General features: G+C 37.1%; 1 protein-coding gene across 1 annotated transcript; it reads right to left on the bottom strand.

The window, feature by feature from the left end:
- Window positions 1–1,927: 1,927 nt before the first annotated feature.
- LOC119765140 lies at window positions 1,928–6,392 on the bottom strand. The gene is made up of 4 exons (XM_038248364.1): window positions 6,247–6,392; window positions 2,839–3,899; window positions 2,722–2,782; window positions 1,928–2,286 (listed from the first exon to the last, which is right to left on the bottom strand). The coding sequence occupies exons 1-4, from the start codon at window positions 6,365–6,367 to the stop codon at window positions 1,994–1,996; spliced, it is 1,536 nt and encodes a 511-aa protein (XP_038104292.1). The 5' UTR covers window positions 6,368–6,392; the 3' UTR covers window positions 1,928–1,993.
- Window positions 6,393–16,740: the final 10,348 nt, after the last annotated feature.

Raw genomic sequence — 16,740 nt, 5'->3', positions numbered from 1 at the left:
TACTTAACACATGGATGTTAGACATAAAATTCCATTCAAAAAGCGTTTTCGGAATTGCAAAAAAAAAAATTGTAAACAACTCGTCGCAAAACATGATTTCTCAGCACTCGTCGTATTCATCCAACTCGGTAAACTTCGTTGGGTAAATGTACGACTCGTGCTGAAAAAATAATCATTTTGAAACTTGTTGCTTAAATGACTTTTAAACGCAGAAAAATGCATTCAATTTTTTTTAAGTTGATCAGACTTCTGAAAAAACGAAGTTGACTTTATAGCTGTCGGCCACTATTTATAGTACCAATCACTAGGGTCTTCCTTTAGCTACAAGGACTTCGCCGCCCTGGGCTCCTAAGTGTTTGAGTACGGCACGGAGCGACGGCGCCGAATACCCATATTTACAATTAGAATTTTTAAGAGCGCCCGCCTCGGGATTCGAACCAGCTTCATAAAAAATTTGAACTTTTTTGAATTTTTTTCTATGTCCCCTGATTTTTTGGACAGATTTTGAAGAGTGGTTGGTTAAAGATTTTTTAGAAATTTATAAATATGAAATAAAAACAAACGTGTTTTAGAACCAAACTGCTCATGAGCTTGGCAGTATTCAAAGTCTCTCAAGAAGTAGTTTTCAAACAATTTTGAAAGATTAAGTTAGATTAAATTACATAAAGATTGATAAATTGGATTATTTCAATACTCTCAAAGTAAGTTCCAAACAGAAAACGGCCTGCTTTCTGGATTCTTTGGAAAAAATGAACAAAGCTTCTTTAAATTGTTTCCAAGTTACAAGTATTCAAAAATATCAAAAATAAACCTGGCACTCCCATAATAAAAAAAACTTCATGCCTGACAATCCTATTAATGTTCCCTGGTAACGATATATTTTAATCTCAAAATACACTCCCATAATAAAAAAAACTTCATGCCTGACAATCCTATTAATGTTCCCTGGTAACGATATATTTTAATCTCAAAATATAAAAAAATAGATAAGATAGATAGATTAGAAAAGATCTATATTAAACTGCCATACTCTTAAAAAAAGAGATAAACGCACACCTGTGTAAGTTCTCTCTAATTTAATAAAAAAAATCTCTTAAAATAAAATGAAATTTGCTAATGAATTTGTACTGCGAAACATATAGCGATTGTCTTTCTTGTTTGATGATTGAAACACAGAGATTTCAATTGAAAGCTTTTGTTGAGTTTACTGCACAATTTGAAGAACTATAAAATTCAACTTTTTTCTAGATTGTCAATAAACAATTATCTTTTTAACCAATTTTTCAAACGTATTTTTACTCTTTGATTTTATTTAATTTCAAATCATTCAATTGAATTTCGATGTTGAAACACCACTTTGTGCACACTAAAAAAAAAACGTGTAATTTTACGTCTTATTTGATGCACATAACTGGAGCGTCAAAAATGACGTAAAAATACATCAGAACTTCAAGTACGTTCGTGTAATTTTACATGAATCGTTTCATATCGAGTATTGTAAAGTTACATTTATGTAAACATCAAATGATGTAATGAATACTTTACGTAAAACTTATAAACGGATTTTTTAAATCTACCGTGCAACACCAATTCATCGCTTACATTTCAAATAGCGCCATGCCTCATGCAAAGGTTATGTACTTGGCGCTATTTTAAATGTAAGCGACGAATTGAATCATGACATTTCAAATAGAAGCATGAAGGAGGAATTTCAACTTAATTCTTCAACATTATTCGATTTTTGTTGCACGGTGTAATGGATTAAAACACGTACAACAATGTTTATAACTTCAACACGTTTTTTGTTTATTTCAACTGAACACCTAATACTACCTGTAGCATACACTTAGTCAAACAAATTATATTTAATACAAATGCTTATCTTTCTATGTAAAAATGCATTTCAATTCTTACTTTTGGTTTCTCACTCACTTATGAACTAAGCATTATTTTTGTATTATCAAAATATAACAAATATCAGTTACTAGCTATGCTATTCGGGAACTTCCACTTCATGAGCAGAGAGTGCAAGAATCACTCGCTTAACAAGCCGTTGCCTTCCACCTACTCTGGTCGCCTGACTTTTGGAGCCCGTGGCTGGCAGTATTTTAAGAAAGTATTCTTGAATCAATTCAAGAATTTTAGAGCAGCGTTCTACATACATAAAATTATGTACATAATACACGGTCATCAAGTTTTCGACGGCACCAAGGATGCAGGGAGTTCCCTCGGTCAGACGTGTTTTCTCAGCGTAGACGTAATACATACAGTTGTCATCGCCCATGTCTGTGAAAAAAAAGAAAGAAAAATCAAAAAATTGCATTTTAAGCCATTTGTTTTGAAACACAGTTTAATTGCTCTTATTAAAACATCATGCTAATAATACAATCTATTATTTAAAAAAAAAACAAAGACAAAAGATATAAGCTGAACGTTGTAAAATAAACCGTTTAAAAACAGAATATTTAAACAAGAAAATGCATATAAAATACTACAAATAGAACCAAAAAATAAATCGAGTATAATTAATCAAGAAAATATGCCTTATTTTTCTGTGTGCAAGAAATAAGCGGAAACAAATCCTAATTTTTTTCAGAAATTTTGTATTTTTAAAAATGTTTTTCTAAGACACTAAATTGATAAAAAATGGATTTTTTGCTATTTTTTTTTTGTTGTTCGGAGGCTGGGTAAGGTTGTTGAGGATCAATAATAGTTACTCACCAATACAGACAAGAATAGGTCCAGTTACGTCTGTTTTGATCGCCGAAATGTTTGTGCCCATCTGAAAATAGAGATGATCGTCAAAAAACTGACAATTAAATGATAGTAACCAATTACCTCTTTTTGAATGATCAGATTCTCGAGCTTTTCGTTGACAAGATGTGCCAAAAAATCGAGAATTTCTAAAGTTGAGGCCTCCTCTCCGAGGGTTTGCTTCTTTGATTTTCGCGAGTAATCAATAATCTTGCGTTTTTTGGCCAGAAAGTATTTGCTCAAGTCGGATATGTTTACACCAGTTGCTTTTTCAAAATGATAATTGAGCAAAACGGTTCTTCGTAGGACTGAGAATCGGGAGAGCAGTTCATCCAGCTCTTCATTATCAAACAAAAATCTCACGTATGGTTGGGATTCTATCAGAAAGTCGTTCGTCAACTGGTCGGGTTCATCTCTCTGCAGAACTGATTTCACGCTGGTAGGGCAATCTTGGGACGTGGTTTGCCAGTATTCTTGAAGGGTACCGCTCTGTACGTGGCGCAACTTTGCCTTTTGTGATCGCGATTGGGTGGCTTCACCCTCTTCTTTGAATCGGTTCTTATATGAGTTCCGGTGGATCAGCTTCAACTTAATGGCAACGAAACCTTTCCCATCCTTAAACCCGTCATCGTCGGAGAAGTCTAGACAGGGATATCTCGCCGTAATTTGTTTCGCCACTGTGTCCATTATTCCAGCCGATACGGCTTTGTCAATTGTACGCAGTTGATCTACTACTACTGCCACGAGTTCATTCAAATCCTCGTTGGTGACCCGCTTCTCTCGTGGAACGGGTTGTTTTGGGCTGATGTTACATGCACTTTGGAAGAGATCGAGCTGCTGCATCAAGCGGTCGCTAACTTTGCTCCAGTTTATTTGAAAGGACTGAAATTTCATGTCATTTGTTGCCCTACGCTTCCTCTTCTCAACAGTTATCGGATCAGCAGGTCGTTTATGTTGCACATTTGGTGATTGGTTCTCCCCGTCAACAGATGCATCACCCTGATCGTCACGCAAATCGTTGATAGGGGACAGTGGGGTCTTGACAGGATTTTCTTCGATGAGTATTTCAATTTCACCGTTTGATGATGACGCGCCGGCAATGTGATCTTCACTAGACTCTTCTGCGTTAGTTGAGGTTTCGTTTGCTGCAAAATAAAGAATTAAAACGTTTGTTAAATCTAAAGAACAAAAAAAAATAGTTTTAAAAACATCATTCTCTCGAATAACATTTAATGTATCGAATTAAATTTTGAGAAATATTTTTCTTCTATCGTTAGCCTAATCACAAATCCAATCCTAGGAAGAATAAAAGGCGGAGGAGGATGGCGAGTGAGGACGGATTGTGCAAACTCCAGTATCCCATAGACCAAGGACCCTGAACTGGACATTTTAGCCTTGGCGGACGCTTCACAATACAGAACCAGCGCGCGCATCGCCCACAAGTTGCCAGACGGTACCGTTAAAGCGATATCCTTCGCATCTTGCAGTCTCACTCCCGCTGCAGCAAACTACAGTCAGATTTAGAAAAATTTGGCGGTTGCTGGCGATTTTCGGAAGCAAAAAGGGCATCCCGATGTACACGGCGAACAAATTGCAGCGTTGGGCAGCGTGTTCTACGACTTTGCGATCCTGTACATCCGGACGGAAAGCTTTAGATAGGCTCAAGCAGGTGATCCAGTTGTGCAGACGGGTTGGCTGACAAAAAGAACCGACCTCACTGATCAACACGTGCAACGAACACATCACCCAGCGCCAAAGTTCATTCGTGCAACGAGTGTGCCAAAAATGCAAAAAAAACAACTTTAACCCCTCGCTGCATGGCATGCCGGAGACACTGGTCACCGACAAAGGCACGCAATTACCCGCGAGGGCACCTGAAGATAACGTCGTACCACCCGCAGTCGAATGGGCTAGTTGAGCGACTCGTGATCAAGTTTAAGCGCGCAATGAATAAAATCCACTTCTTGTCGAAGAGTGTTGCAGAGCAAAACCTAAGCAGAACTCCTGCTGGGAAGACGGCATCGCACATCGCTGGACCTGCTGAAGCCACCGACGCTGTTCAACACATCCGCAGATTCCGAGCAGGAGAAGAATTTCAACCGCAAGCTTTTGTTTTGTTGTGATTACTTCACTTCATTTCTGTCACAACAAAACGTTTCTACGGAAATGTTGGAACGTTTAGTACGTTCATCTGAAGAGTATTTTTCTCGGGCACCAGATTGCTTCGCGTAGAAAACAGCCTAAAATTTTAGTAAAACCGACATTTGTTACTAACTTCGTTACCAATTAACTAACAAATTACACTGAAACTTATCACTACATTGATTTACTTTAAGTTACAATAAAACTATGACAAATATACAAGCGGGAGACGTCAGAAACATTACACGTTAAAAAGAAACAAAAAAAGATTACATTCAGCTTACACAAAGAACCAGTACTACTCATTATTGCGTTTGAATTAGTTGTTTAGCAGGCGGTCCTACCAACATAAACGGAACAGATCCGTTGTTGTTAAGTTCTAGTTCCGCCAGCGCCGGCGTCCACTTCCTAGTTCTACCATCCTAACGACAATAACTGCTAGCGCTTTGGACCGGTTCCAGAACTTCCAAAAGGTCGCTGTTGAATACGAAGATGTTCCGGAAGAGGCGTAATAGTCAACGTGGGGATGCTTTTTGCGCTGGGATTGTTATTTGCCAACAACAGAATTTCCGTATTGGAGGTCCGCGGCTTTTGTCAATCACGGTGATTTCACGGGATTCACGGTGGGACAATTTTTCACTTAGATTTTAGCACCGAGTGTTTTGTCATGTCGTCGGAGGAAGGCTTTTTATTTTAATTTTTATGCTGAATGCAAACAAACCCCCAGCTGCAATGTAAACATACTTTGAAAGTGTTGGTAAATTTCATACTAATAGCAAATGTTGCGCTGTGTAAAATTTTCTTTTTTAAATTACAATAATTTTTAATAATAAACCTTAGGGCTTTTGTTAATTTGATTTGGTTAACCGCGGTGGATTTTCTTGAAATAATTTTAACTGTCAAAAATCCACCAGAGCATCTACCACATTGATCGCACTAAAATCTGTGGTAGAAAAGTATCCACCGGTAGATGCTTTGGTGGATTTTTGACAGTTCGAATTATTTCAAGAAAATCCACCGCGGTTAACCAAATCAAATTAACAAAAGCCCTCTTGTAAAAGAAAGGCAAGTTATTCTATCCTGCGTTGAATCGTGTTAAACTGGTTTTGTTTTTTTTTTATTTTGTTTTTTAAGTATTTTTAAGGGATATAAATATGCGTGTAACCCACGTGTAACCTCAGCACTTTGATATTATTCGTTAAGAGTGTACTTTATGTTTACATTGATTCAACTCGACCTCAAACGTCAAACTGTGCGGAACAAAAACATTCGTAATTTAAGCTAGTTACCTTAATCAATCTAGAACCTGTTTAAATTCTCGTAAATAAGGTTAAATATAGTTAAACATACCGTTTGGTTGGAAGACGTACGGAGGATTAATGCTGGGGTCGTAAGGTACGCTGGCAGGGCCGTACGGCGTCCACGTTTCTTCGGGACTCAGCAAAATCATCATCTGGCCTTGCAACGCCATCAGAACTAGATCAGACGAGATTTCGCAGCCATCGGAAGCAAGAACGATCCTGTCAACTTCTTTACGCATTGCCATTGCACCTGTAGAAAAAATTAAATTGTTGAAATTGTTTTGCAAGGACTATTTTGATCAACATTACCATGGTACAACACACTCTGGACGGTGGGTGCGCAGCCGATCAACTGCCTGTTGTGTAGTTGTAGGTCGCATACTCGGAACACCGCAAAATCTTCCAGCAATGCACTCTCGATGGTTTCCTCCGGCTTTTCCATTTTGTATCGATGTTGTTGTTGTTACTGCAGTGGAATCGCGTGTTTAATGAAAAGGTACTCCTTTTTGTTTTCAAAATATGATGTAATCGGAGTCTTGTCGACGAAATCTTCAATGAGTTTGCAATCGATTTCCCCTCCGGTGCGATCAACTTCTAAGATGCCCCTCTCGTGAATATCTACAACGATCCACTTCTCGCCGAGAACGTGAATGCGGTTCAGTGCACTATCGAAAATTACCAACTTCAGCTTCAAAAAGATAATACTATTCGAATACTCGTCATGTTGCAGGTAAAGGTAATCGTTTTTGCTGTATGTGTGTCCCTGATAACAGCCGGTTTCAATGTAGATCATGTTAGGCTCGAGAAGTGAGAATGTGTTCAACTGATCTTGTGTTGAAGCGGGCAGGTCTTGGTACTTTTCGACAAACTTTTCAATTGTGATTTTGTCTTCGAATCGGCGGTTTTGAACGTTGAGAACTCCTTGATAGTACTGATGATGCTCACTGCAGAACTTCAGCACATTCTTGAAGTTGAGAGTGCTGCGAAGAGCTCGTTTGAAGAAACAATGCTTTCTTTCACAGTACATCGTGCAGTACTGCATCAATGGCCCAAGCCACAAAATCATTTTTGGGTAATGAGCTGTGAAGTGGTGTTTTGGTCTGAGTGGGACGTCAAATTCAGTTGCTCTCTTTTCCATGTAATCTCTTATCAGCGCGGCCAGTAGATAAATTTGATCGTTCGATATAACGGGAGAAGTAACGATGTCGCAGATGTTCTTAATCAACAATAGCATTGACAGCATGGGATTAGAATCATCAATGTTGCACTTCAACAACAACAGCGGCATGATTTGTATGAGGTGCCACACATCGCATGCCTTCGCCTTAATCGTTTTCGTTCTGCGGGTGAAATCTAGGGCAATTTGTGTCTTGATTTTGAGCTTTTTTAGAATAAAGTTTGCCCGAATTTGCAGATAATTTTTCGTAACCAACCGCTCTTGTACCAGTCTGCGCAAAATCAAGAAAATGTCGAAATTTGCCCATCCTTCAAACAAATCGTGTGCCACGCATGGAGCAGCACCGTAGTCGAACATGTTGAAGTAGGCCAGCTCGTTGAATATTGTCGTGGATTTGACTCCCCGATATGGCACAGTAGGGTTTTCACTCAAAACACGAAGATCTTCTGCGTGGGTTACTGGCGTTCTTGGCCTCGCTTGGTACAAACAGTCTGAGCTGAACTGATCATGAACAATGTAACAGGTTCGGCAAAAATAAGGACTGCGGGAAAAGTTTTCAGTGAGGCCGGAAATCTGGTGAGCTCCAAGGTTGTCATTCATCGTGGTAAAAATGGACCCAAAGATCCGGATATTTTCAGATCCTCGATTGATTTCAATTCCCTCCTGTTCCAGCACTTTTATGTCCTCGATCAGTCTCCGGAAGATCTTGTTGGGGCCGAAATACGCAAAGTCCTTGTTCTTGCAGAGTAGAACCAGTTGCACGTTCTCTGTTAGGCATCTCAAATGTGGCGGTAAATTTCCTAAAACCATGTAAACACAGAGCAATTTGTGGCGACCAGTGGCGTTGCCAATGGCATTAACAACTACTTCCGCCGCGTCCTGATAGATGAAGATATTCAGGGTGTTGTTCGAGAAAAAGGTGCTGTTCTGAAATTTTTGTCCGTCGGTGTAGTCTGACATAAATCCGGCATTAGTGTTCCTCTCGCGGAATAACACCTTGAACAAATTTTCATCTTCCAGCATAGATTTAAGCGTTTCCAAAATTGGGACATAGTAGTAGTTGCACTGGTTGTGTTCGTCATTTCGTTGCAGGGGAATATTAACGGGCTCGACGAATCGAAAATTTCCCCGGAAGTATTTCTTTCGCATGTGTGCTGTGCGAAACACTCCGGCCTGCCCGAAGCATCGACCCATCACGTTTGTTTTTCCCAAAAGATTTTCTAGGTTAGTTCGACTCGACTCGTTCATTTCCACGGTTCTAGCTGCCTGCCGGAGTGCGCTGCGAAGTAACTCAGTTTGAGCAGTTTCTGCTTCTCCCAATGCTACAACTATCTCCTGAATTGCGGAATCCGGAACATGGTTCTTGGACAAGAGCTTCAGAAACAAGCCACCGAAAACCATTTCTACTCGATGCAGATCCGTTGCGACCGGCCGGATGCACATTCCCCCAGTTCCAGCAGTATCCAGCTCCATGGGTTCGTCCTGCTGTATCTGATCGGGTTCTGGATGGCACTCAGTTTCAACGCTGGTTGCTTTGGCGGACCGGTTCCGATGGAAATACATTTGGTGGATGCGCAGCGCGTTTGAAGTCGGAAGTGGCTTGGATGTCTTGCATCCAAACGGACAGAACACGGGTTGACCTTTGGCAACGTGCCACGATGCATGTTTATACACTTTGTTTATGTTGTTTTCGAAAAATTCGCAACCGTCAACGGAACACTTGAAAACTGGGCCAGCGGATTTGGCCAAATGGCGCTGCCGGAAATGTTTTTTGAACGCTTCCAGCGACCGGAAGTCGACCCGGCATTCAGGGCACTGAATCGTGCGTTGCTGGTGAATCCGGATGTGCCTGAAGCAGGCTTCAACATCTCCGAACGCTAAATCGCACGCTGGGCACTTAAATTCAACCATTTTATGCACAAAATAAAGTTTTAATGAAAAATTTACTTGCACTCATCAACTTGCACTGCACTTTCAAAGATGGCTGCCTTATTTTTGATGCCACGAGGGGTACGCTAATGTAAGTTTGAATCATGTAGCATTACACGTTAATAGATCGAATATTACGTCTAATTTGATGCTCCAAATATGTGCATCAAATTTGATGTAAAATTAGGTTACTTTTGATAGAATTTTTAGCGTGAATTCACATTGATCTAACTTTACATCTTTTGATGATAAAAACGGCTCGTAGGTTGTAAAATTACATTCAATATGCCATTACACGTTTGAATTTTCGGTTAAATTAAGGATTACGTAAAATGTAATATTAGTTATTTTTTAGTGTGTGAAGTTACTATCCTAAGCTCAGATGTGGATCACCATTCAACAGCTGATTATTGCGCGTACTCCCGGAAAAGACACGCGGCATATCAGCCTCGAAACGACGCGCCGCACTGTCGGCAAATGCGCGCTGTCAAATCCCATACTGCGCAATTTGTTTTTGTTTATCTTCTTCTTCGAATCTCCTGTCATTGTTACCAGTGCAGCGACCTCAAATTTAAATCATTAAATTTGTCCATTTTTCGAACCTCACCACAGTTCTGACCATGCGCGCTTACGCAAGCATAAATAATTTTACCCGTCGACTCGCGTTGCGCGACAAATAATTAAGCTTATGTACAGGTGTGGATCATGAGTCATCCTCACCTGAAAAGCCCTTTATTAATTTTCGCCAATTATTAGGCAATCACAAAAATGGTTAAGCTTTCAATTATGAATGTGCGATGTTATTCCATAGGGAAATTGAAGGTGTGGCTTAACCAAATTCATTGGCATGTTTGTTCAATGGAGAATTCGACCTTCTCATTATTGACTTACATTTTTGAGAATATTTGAGGAACATTATTTTGATATTCCAATAACATAATTTAAAGTTTCACGACAATGGTTCGAACCCATGACTTCCGATTTTGAGGTGAACTCACTACACCATACGGAAAGTCATGAAGAATTGCAGAGGTCTGCACAATTTAATTCATGAGGTTCATCGATGCTTCTCATCGGAACGGACAACTTTTAGTAGAACAAAATTTAGTAGAGTTTTCGGGGACTGACTATAAAAACCCCAAAATTCTTGAGGAGGGCAGTTAGTTCCAGAATAAGTTCCAGTCAGTTCCAGCCAGCTCAACTCCAGTCCAGTTCCAGTTCCAGAAGACGCCCCTGACCAGCCAGACCCGCCAGCAGCCACCAGTAGCAGAGGCCCCAGTCCAGCCGGACTTAGCGGTGGAGGCCGCAGTCCGCCGGGACTTAGCCGCTGTGAAGAGTCCGCCGGGACTTAGCCGCCGTGAAGAGTCCGCCGGGACTTAGCCGCCGTGAAGAGTCCGCCGGGACTTAGCTGCCGTGAAGAGTCCACCCGGAACTTAGGAGTTCGGGGTCTGGCATGGCTCGGCGCAGAGGTCTGGAGGACAAGTCTGGCTTCAACATAGAGAATTGGATCGACGAAAGTCTTAATGAAATTAGCAACAAAAAGTTGAGTGATGTGATCGTGCGCGTAGAAGTTGAAAGTGTTACCGCATTAATGTAATCTTCAAAAAGTGTAATATACAGATAAGTGATGTTTACTGATCTGTTTTGACTCTACAAGTAAATATCACAAAAATCCTGAAAGCCTTAACCGCTCGGGCCGTTCAGGTGGTGACTAGCGGAAAGCAACGCTGTGTGTGTTTGGACACGCCATTATGATTGGACAAAACCGAGAGTTGAAAATGTGACTATGTGTGCAGTTAATGAACAAAATGATGTCGCGAAGTAACAAACAGTTAAAATAGTGAAAAAAACGTTAAATTGAAGAAAATGTTATGTGAGGAGTTCTAAGATGGAAGCAAATGTGCAGCAATACGAGATGGAACCAAAACGGGCTCGACCAATGGCAGAAGCATCGAAAATTTCAAAACCGGCCAACGATGGACAACACTAGGGATTCAACAATGACGAGATCATCTGGATCAACTGGAGACGAAATTCAGCCGCATCGAACACCCAAGAAGACGACCATGGAAATCTGGCAGTTTAGGTGAGTAAACAAAAGTTATACCGAAATTTGATGTAAATAGTTAAAAACACACTTAAAAGGGTGTACAGCAACCAAGGAAGTTGTTGTCTTCTTATGCCAAAATTGACAAACTTACGGACCCAATCCTGCACAAGTCTGATTGTAAAAACAGGCAAATTTTGGGGATGAATAAAGCATCATATCGATAGGTCCCGTAGTTTCGAAAATACTACAATATCTGTAACAAAAATCTTGGTGCAAAAGCTCTTGTTGATGTGCACCGTTAAAGATGGCGAATTTGGAGATCAAGGATTTAATCCAGCTTATTCCAGAATTTGATGGGTCATTAGACTCACTGGAGCAATTTTTAATATTAATAGATTATTATGCTGATCAAATTCCTGAAGGCGAAGATCAGAGTAAATTTTTAAATATTGTTTTTATGAAACTAAAATTTAAAGCAGCAGCTCGTATTAACCGAATTTATGCAAACACTTGGGAAGAAACCAAGGCGAATTTAATTAGAGAGTTTGGTATCAAAACTACTGTTGGTAGTATAATTGAACAAATTGAAACTCTGAAACAAGGACGGGATGAATCATTTAAATCATATGCAGGAAGAGTTCTTGACATAAAATACGAAATCATAAAAATTGATCAAAGTTGCAACGAAAATTCATTTACAGCTTATTGCTTAAAAAGCCACTTTATAGTTGGGATTATAAATAATGAAATCAAAGCAATTGCCACTAATAACCGTCATATGAAGTTGGAAAATTTGCTAGAATTTTTAGAAAATGAACGAATTGACAGAGAATCTTTAAGAACTCTCGAACAAAGGTTACTTGCTAGTACTGAAAATTCAAACCTTAATTTTGACAGAAAATTCAGAAATTTCAGGAACAATAAAAATAAAAAAATTTATCAAAGAAATAATTATCAAGCTAACAAATTTTATGAATGTTATAAAACGAATACTGCAAAGAGCACTTTAAAACGAACTTATACAAATAGTCGACGCAATAAAAATCAAATTCCAAATAATTTTAAACTGCAATTTAACGAATACATTCCACCACATGAAACATTAAAAATCAATTTCAATAATGATTCAATATTTTATGCAAATATTGCTACCTTGGCAAATCCAACAAAATTTCACAAATTTATAATTGACTCCGCATCATGTAACAATTTTGTAAGATGGGATGTGGTTAGTAATATGCGTTTAACTAACATTGATTTCAACGATAGAATTTCCATTAGAGGGGTTCATGGAATAGCAGAAGATACAGTAGGATCTGTAAATATGATTTTATTGATAGGAAATTCAAAATACGAGGAAAAGTTTTACATTTTGAAGCATTTTGCTGATGTTGCAATTCTTGGAGCACATTTTCTAAAGAAATACACCTTATATATTAGTCAAAGTTTCGACAACATAGTTTTACGAACGCCTGACACAAATAATATGCAATATAATAATCATGAAATGACCAATTTATTTAAAATCAATGACATTGAAAATATAAACAAAGTAAATATGGCAGGTATTGAAGCAAATAGCTATGACAATTTTAATACAAATTATGATGAAAATAATGGAAATAATAATTATGATAATGACAATGGCTGCAATGGCAGAATCCAACCGTGCATTGATGAGTATTATGACGATCAAATCGAAATTGATGATGATAACCAAGATTACCCAAAAGAGATGAATTTAGAAAACGATCGGGATTATGATGTGATTGAAAACATGAAGCATGAGAAACTTACAGGCAACGACAGAATGAGAAAAATTTATGAATTGGTTAAAACAGACCACTTGAAAGGTGATATCAATCAAGAAATTAATAATATTTTACATGATTTCAATGAAATATTTTATTTAGAGGGTGACGAGTTGACCTATACCAATTTAACCATGCACGATATAGAGACAACAACTGAAATTCCAATTAACAAAAGACAATATAGATTTCCTGAAGCTACCAAGAAACACGTAGAAGAACAAGTGGAAGAAATGCTAAAATTAGGGATAATACGCCCAAGTAAAAGTCCGTGGAATGCACCGGTATTATGCATCCCAAAGAAAGACTTAGACGCCGAAGGCAACAAACGCTACAGAATTGTAGTGGATTTTCGAGACCTAAATACAATTACTAAACCATTTGTGTATCCTATACCGCTTATTAGCGAAATTTTGGACAGTATTGGAGATGCTCGATATTTCTCAACTATTGACTTGAAATCAGGATTTTATCAAATCCCAATCAACCCAAAGGATGCTGCGAAAACCGCTTTTTCAACATTTCTAGGACATTATGAATTTTTAAGAATGCCAATGGGACTGAAAAATAGTCCATCAACATTTCAAAATTTACATTCACACTTATTTACGAAATACAACCAGTTAATGCGTTTGTATACTTGGATGATATTATTGTATTCGGTAGAACTATCGAAGAACACAATGAAAATTTATATAAAGTTTTGAATGCATTGCATGAACATAATTTAAAAGTTGAACCATCAAAATGTAAAATTTTACGCAAAGAAGTCAGATATTTGGGTCATATTATTAATGAAGAAGGTATTCGACCAACTAGTGAAAATATAGATACAATCAAAAACATGAAAAGGCCGCAGACGATTAAAAATGTGAGATCATTTTTGGGAACTGTTAATTTTATGGAAAATTTATTCCAAACATTGCAGATAAACGTAAGCCACTTAATGCATTATTAAAGAAAAATGTGAAATTTATTTGGACAGAAGAATGCGAAAATGCTTTTGAAGAATTAAAAAACTATTTAATTTCAGAACCAGTTTTAGTTAGACCGAACTACAATGACAAATTTGTTTTGACAACTGATGCTAGCGATTATGCTATCGGGGCAGTTCTTACTAATGAGAAATCAAATGATCACCCCATCGCTTACGCAAGTCGTGCGCTTATCGGGGCTGAAAGAAATTATTTTACTATCGAGAAAGAACTACTAGCTATTGTTTGGGCAGTAGACCACTTCAAACATTTTATTTATAACCAAGATTTTATCGTTTACACAGATCATAGACCATTGGTAGCTCTATGGCATTTGAAGGAAACATCACCAACTTTGACAAAGCTTCGTTTGAAAATCCAAGGCATTGGATGTGAAATTCGTTACAAGCAAGGAAAGGAAAATGTGGTTGCGGATTTTCTCTCACGTTTAAATAATGATGAAGATCATGCAGATGATAAACAAGCATCAAAATTAGTAGCAATTACAACTCGTCAACAAGCAAAACAAAATAGACAAAATATTTCAGATAATCAAAACTCAACAAATACTCCAAACAGACAGAATTCATCTAGAAACAATACTAATTGGAATAATAATATGAATGGACTTCAACAAATTGACATAAATTTAGATAATGACGATGATAGCAACGATAAAACATTTACCTACAAGGATTTCCAAGATACAGATATCGATTTTAACGTTTTAAAATTTTCTAAAAATATTATACCATTTGAACAAGCCGAAGCTACATTTATGATATTAAACAGTGTTACGGTACACAAAGAATTGAGTAAATACATTGACCTTCCACATGGTATTAAGGATTACACCAAAGAAAATATATTTGTATTCCCGCAAAAGAAAATTTGGGGTTTAATTTTGAATGGAACATATCGTTCAGCAGTTAAGAATGAAGAATTTTTCGATGGTTTATTTGAAAGCTTTAAAGATTATCCTGATTTTGCTAAAGATGCATCAGTTATACAAATTATTTCTCATAGAATATTTAAAACAGAGTTGGAACTAAACTTATTACGATTTTTTGCAATGAAACTTTCAAAGTCATTTACACTATATGCAACAGAAAATGAACGAATTTATGTAAAGCCAGAAGACAGAGATCAAGTGCTTAACGATTTTCACGACGCACCGTTGGGTGGTCACGTCGGAGGTAAACGAATGATAAAAAGAATGAGTCCTCTATTTACATGGGAAAATATGCGAAGAGATGTTTTGAATTATGTAAAGCAATGTGATTCTTGTCAAAAGAATAAAATATGGCCAGCAAATAAGATGCCAATGAAAATTACGACAACATCGTATGAACCCTTTGATAAAATTTATATGGATGTGGTTATGTTACCAATTTCTAATAATGGAAACAATTGTGGACTTGTGATACAAGATGATTTAACAAGATTTTTGATTGTAGCTCCCATGGAAAACCAAGAAAGTACTACAGTTGCTAGAACTTTTGTCGAAAACTTTGTTTGTAAATTTGGTGCTCCTAAAGAAGTTGTAACCGATCGAGGTACAAACTTTGTAAGCAAATTATTGCAACACACATGCAAAATATTACACATTAAAAAGATTGTTACAAGTGCATATCATCCTCAAGCTAATTTAGTAGAGAGATCAAATAGAGAGTTGAAAGTTTATTTACGAAATTTTATTGGCAAAGATCCACAATGTTGGGATGAATTAATACCATATTTTATGTTTGAATACAACACTACAGAAAATTCATCAACTGGATATTCTCCCTATGAACTTTTGTATGGAAGAAAAGCTACTATACCAAGCACAATTTATAAAATCAATGATTCAGATTTAAATTATGACGACTATATTTGTTCAATGAAAAATATATTCAAGGATGCTCATGAAACTGCTAGAAACAACTTAATATTGTCAAAAGAAAAAAGAAAGGAAATTTATGACAAAAAGACAAATGATTGGGTACCAATGTGGGGAGATAGAGTTTTGGTACAAATGGTACAGACAGGAATTGGTCAAAAGTTACAAAATAAGTGGCGAGGCCCTTATGATATCGTTAAATTTAACAGCGATCAAACGACCACTATTAAAAATGGAAACAAATTTGAAGATGTACATAATAATAGACTAAGAAAATATAATGATTAACATAACACTAAATGATAGTTCACAATGTACCCGTATTAACATACATTTAACATAATTTAAAATCAAATGCTCTAATACAAGAAAAATATTTTGAAATGACTATTACAGTACAATTAAAAAAAAAATAAATAAGCGATTTATGCAATGAATGACATAGTATCATAAACGATTAATATCAAAAGACTACAATGAAGGAAAATATTTATTTTTAACACACGGGATTATTTATGTATATTGAACAAAAAAAAAATAATAATATAAAACTTATTGAATTGATATGATTGATGAATTAGAAAAAAAAACGATTGTTATCAAGAGAACTAAATGAATCAAAACAAATGTGTTACAAATACCGATTTTTTTATATAGAAAAATAAACATGAAAAAAGAATATATGATTGATTTGATATGATAAATGAATTAATGTTGAGT

The sequence above is a fragment of the Culex quinquefasciatus genome, chromosome 1 (genome assembly GCF_015732765.1).
Source record: "Culex quinquefasciatus strain JHB chromosome 1, VPISU_Cqui_1.0_pri_paternal, whole genome shotgun sequence".
Classification (NCBI taxonomy): domain Eukaryota; kingdom Metazoa; phylum Arthropoda; class Insecta; order Diptera; family Culicidae; genus Culex; species Culex quinquefasciatus.
Note: the sequence above shows the minus strand (reverse complement) of the source record. Positions and strands in the feature narration are given on the sequence as shown.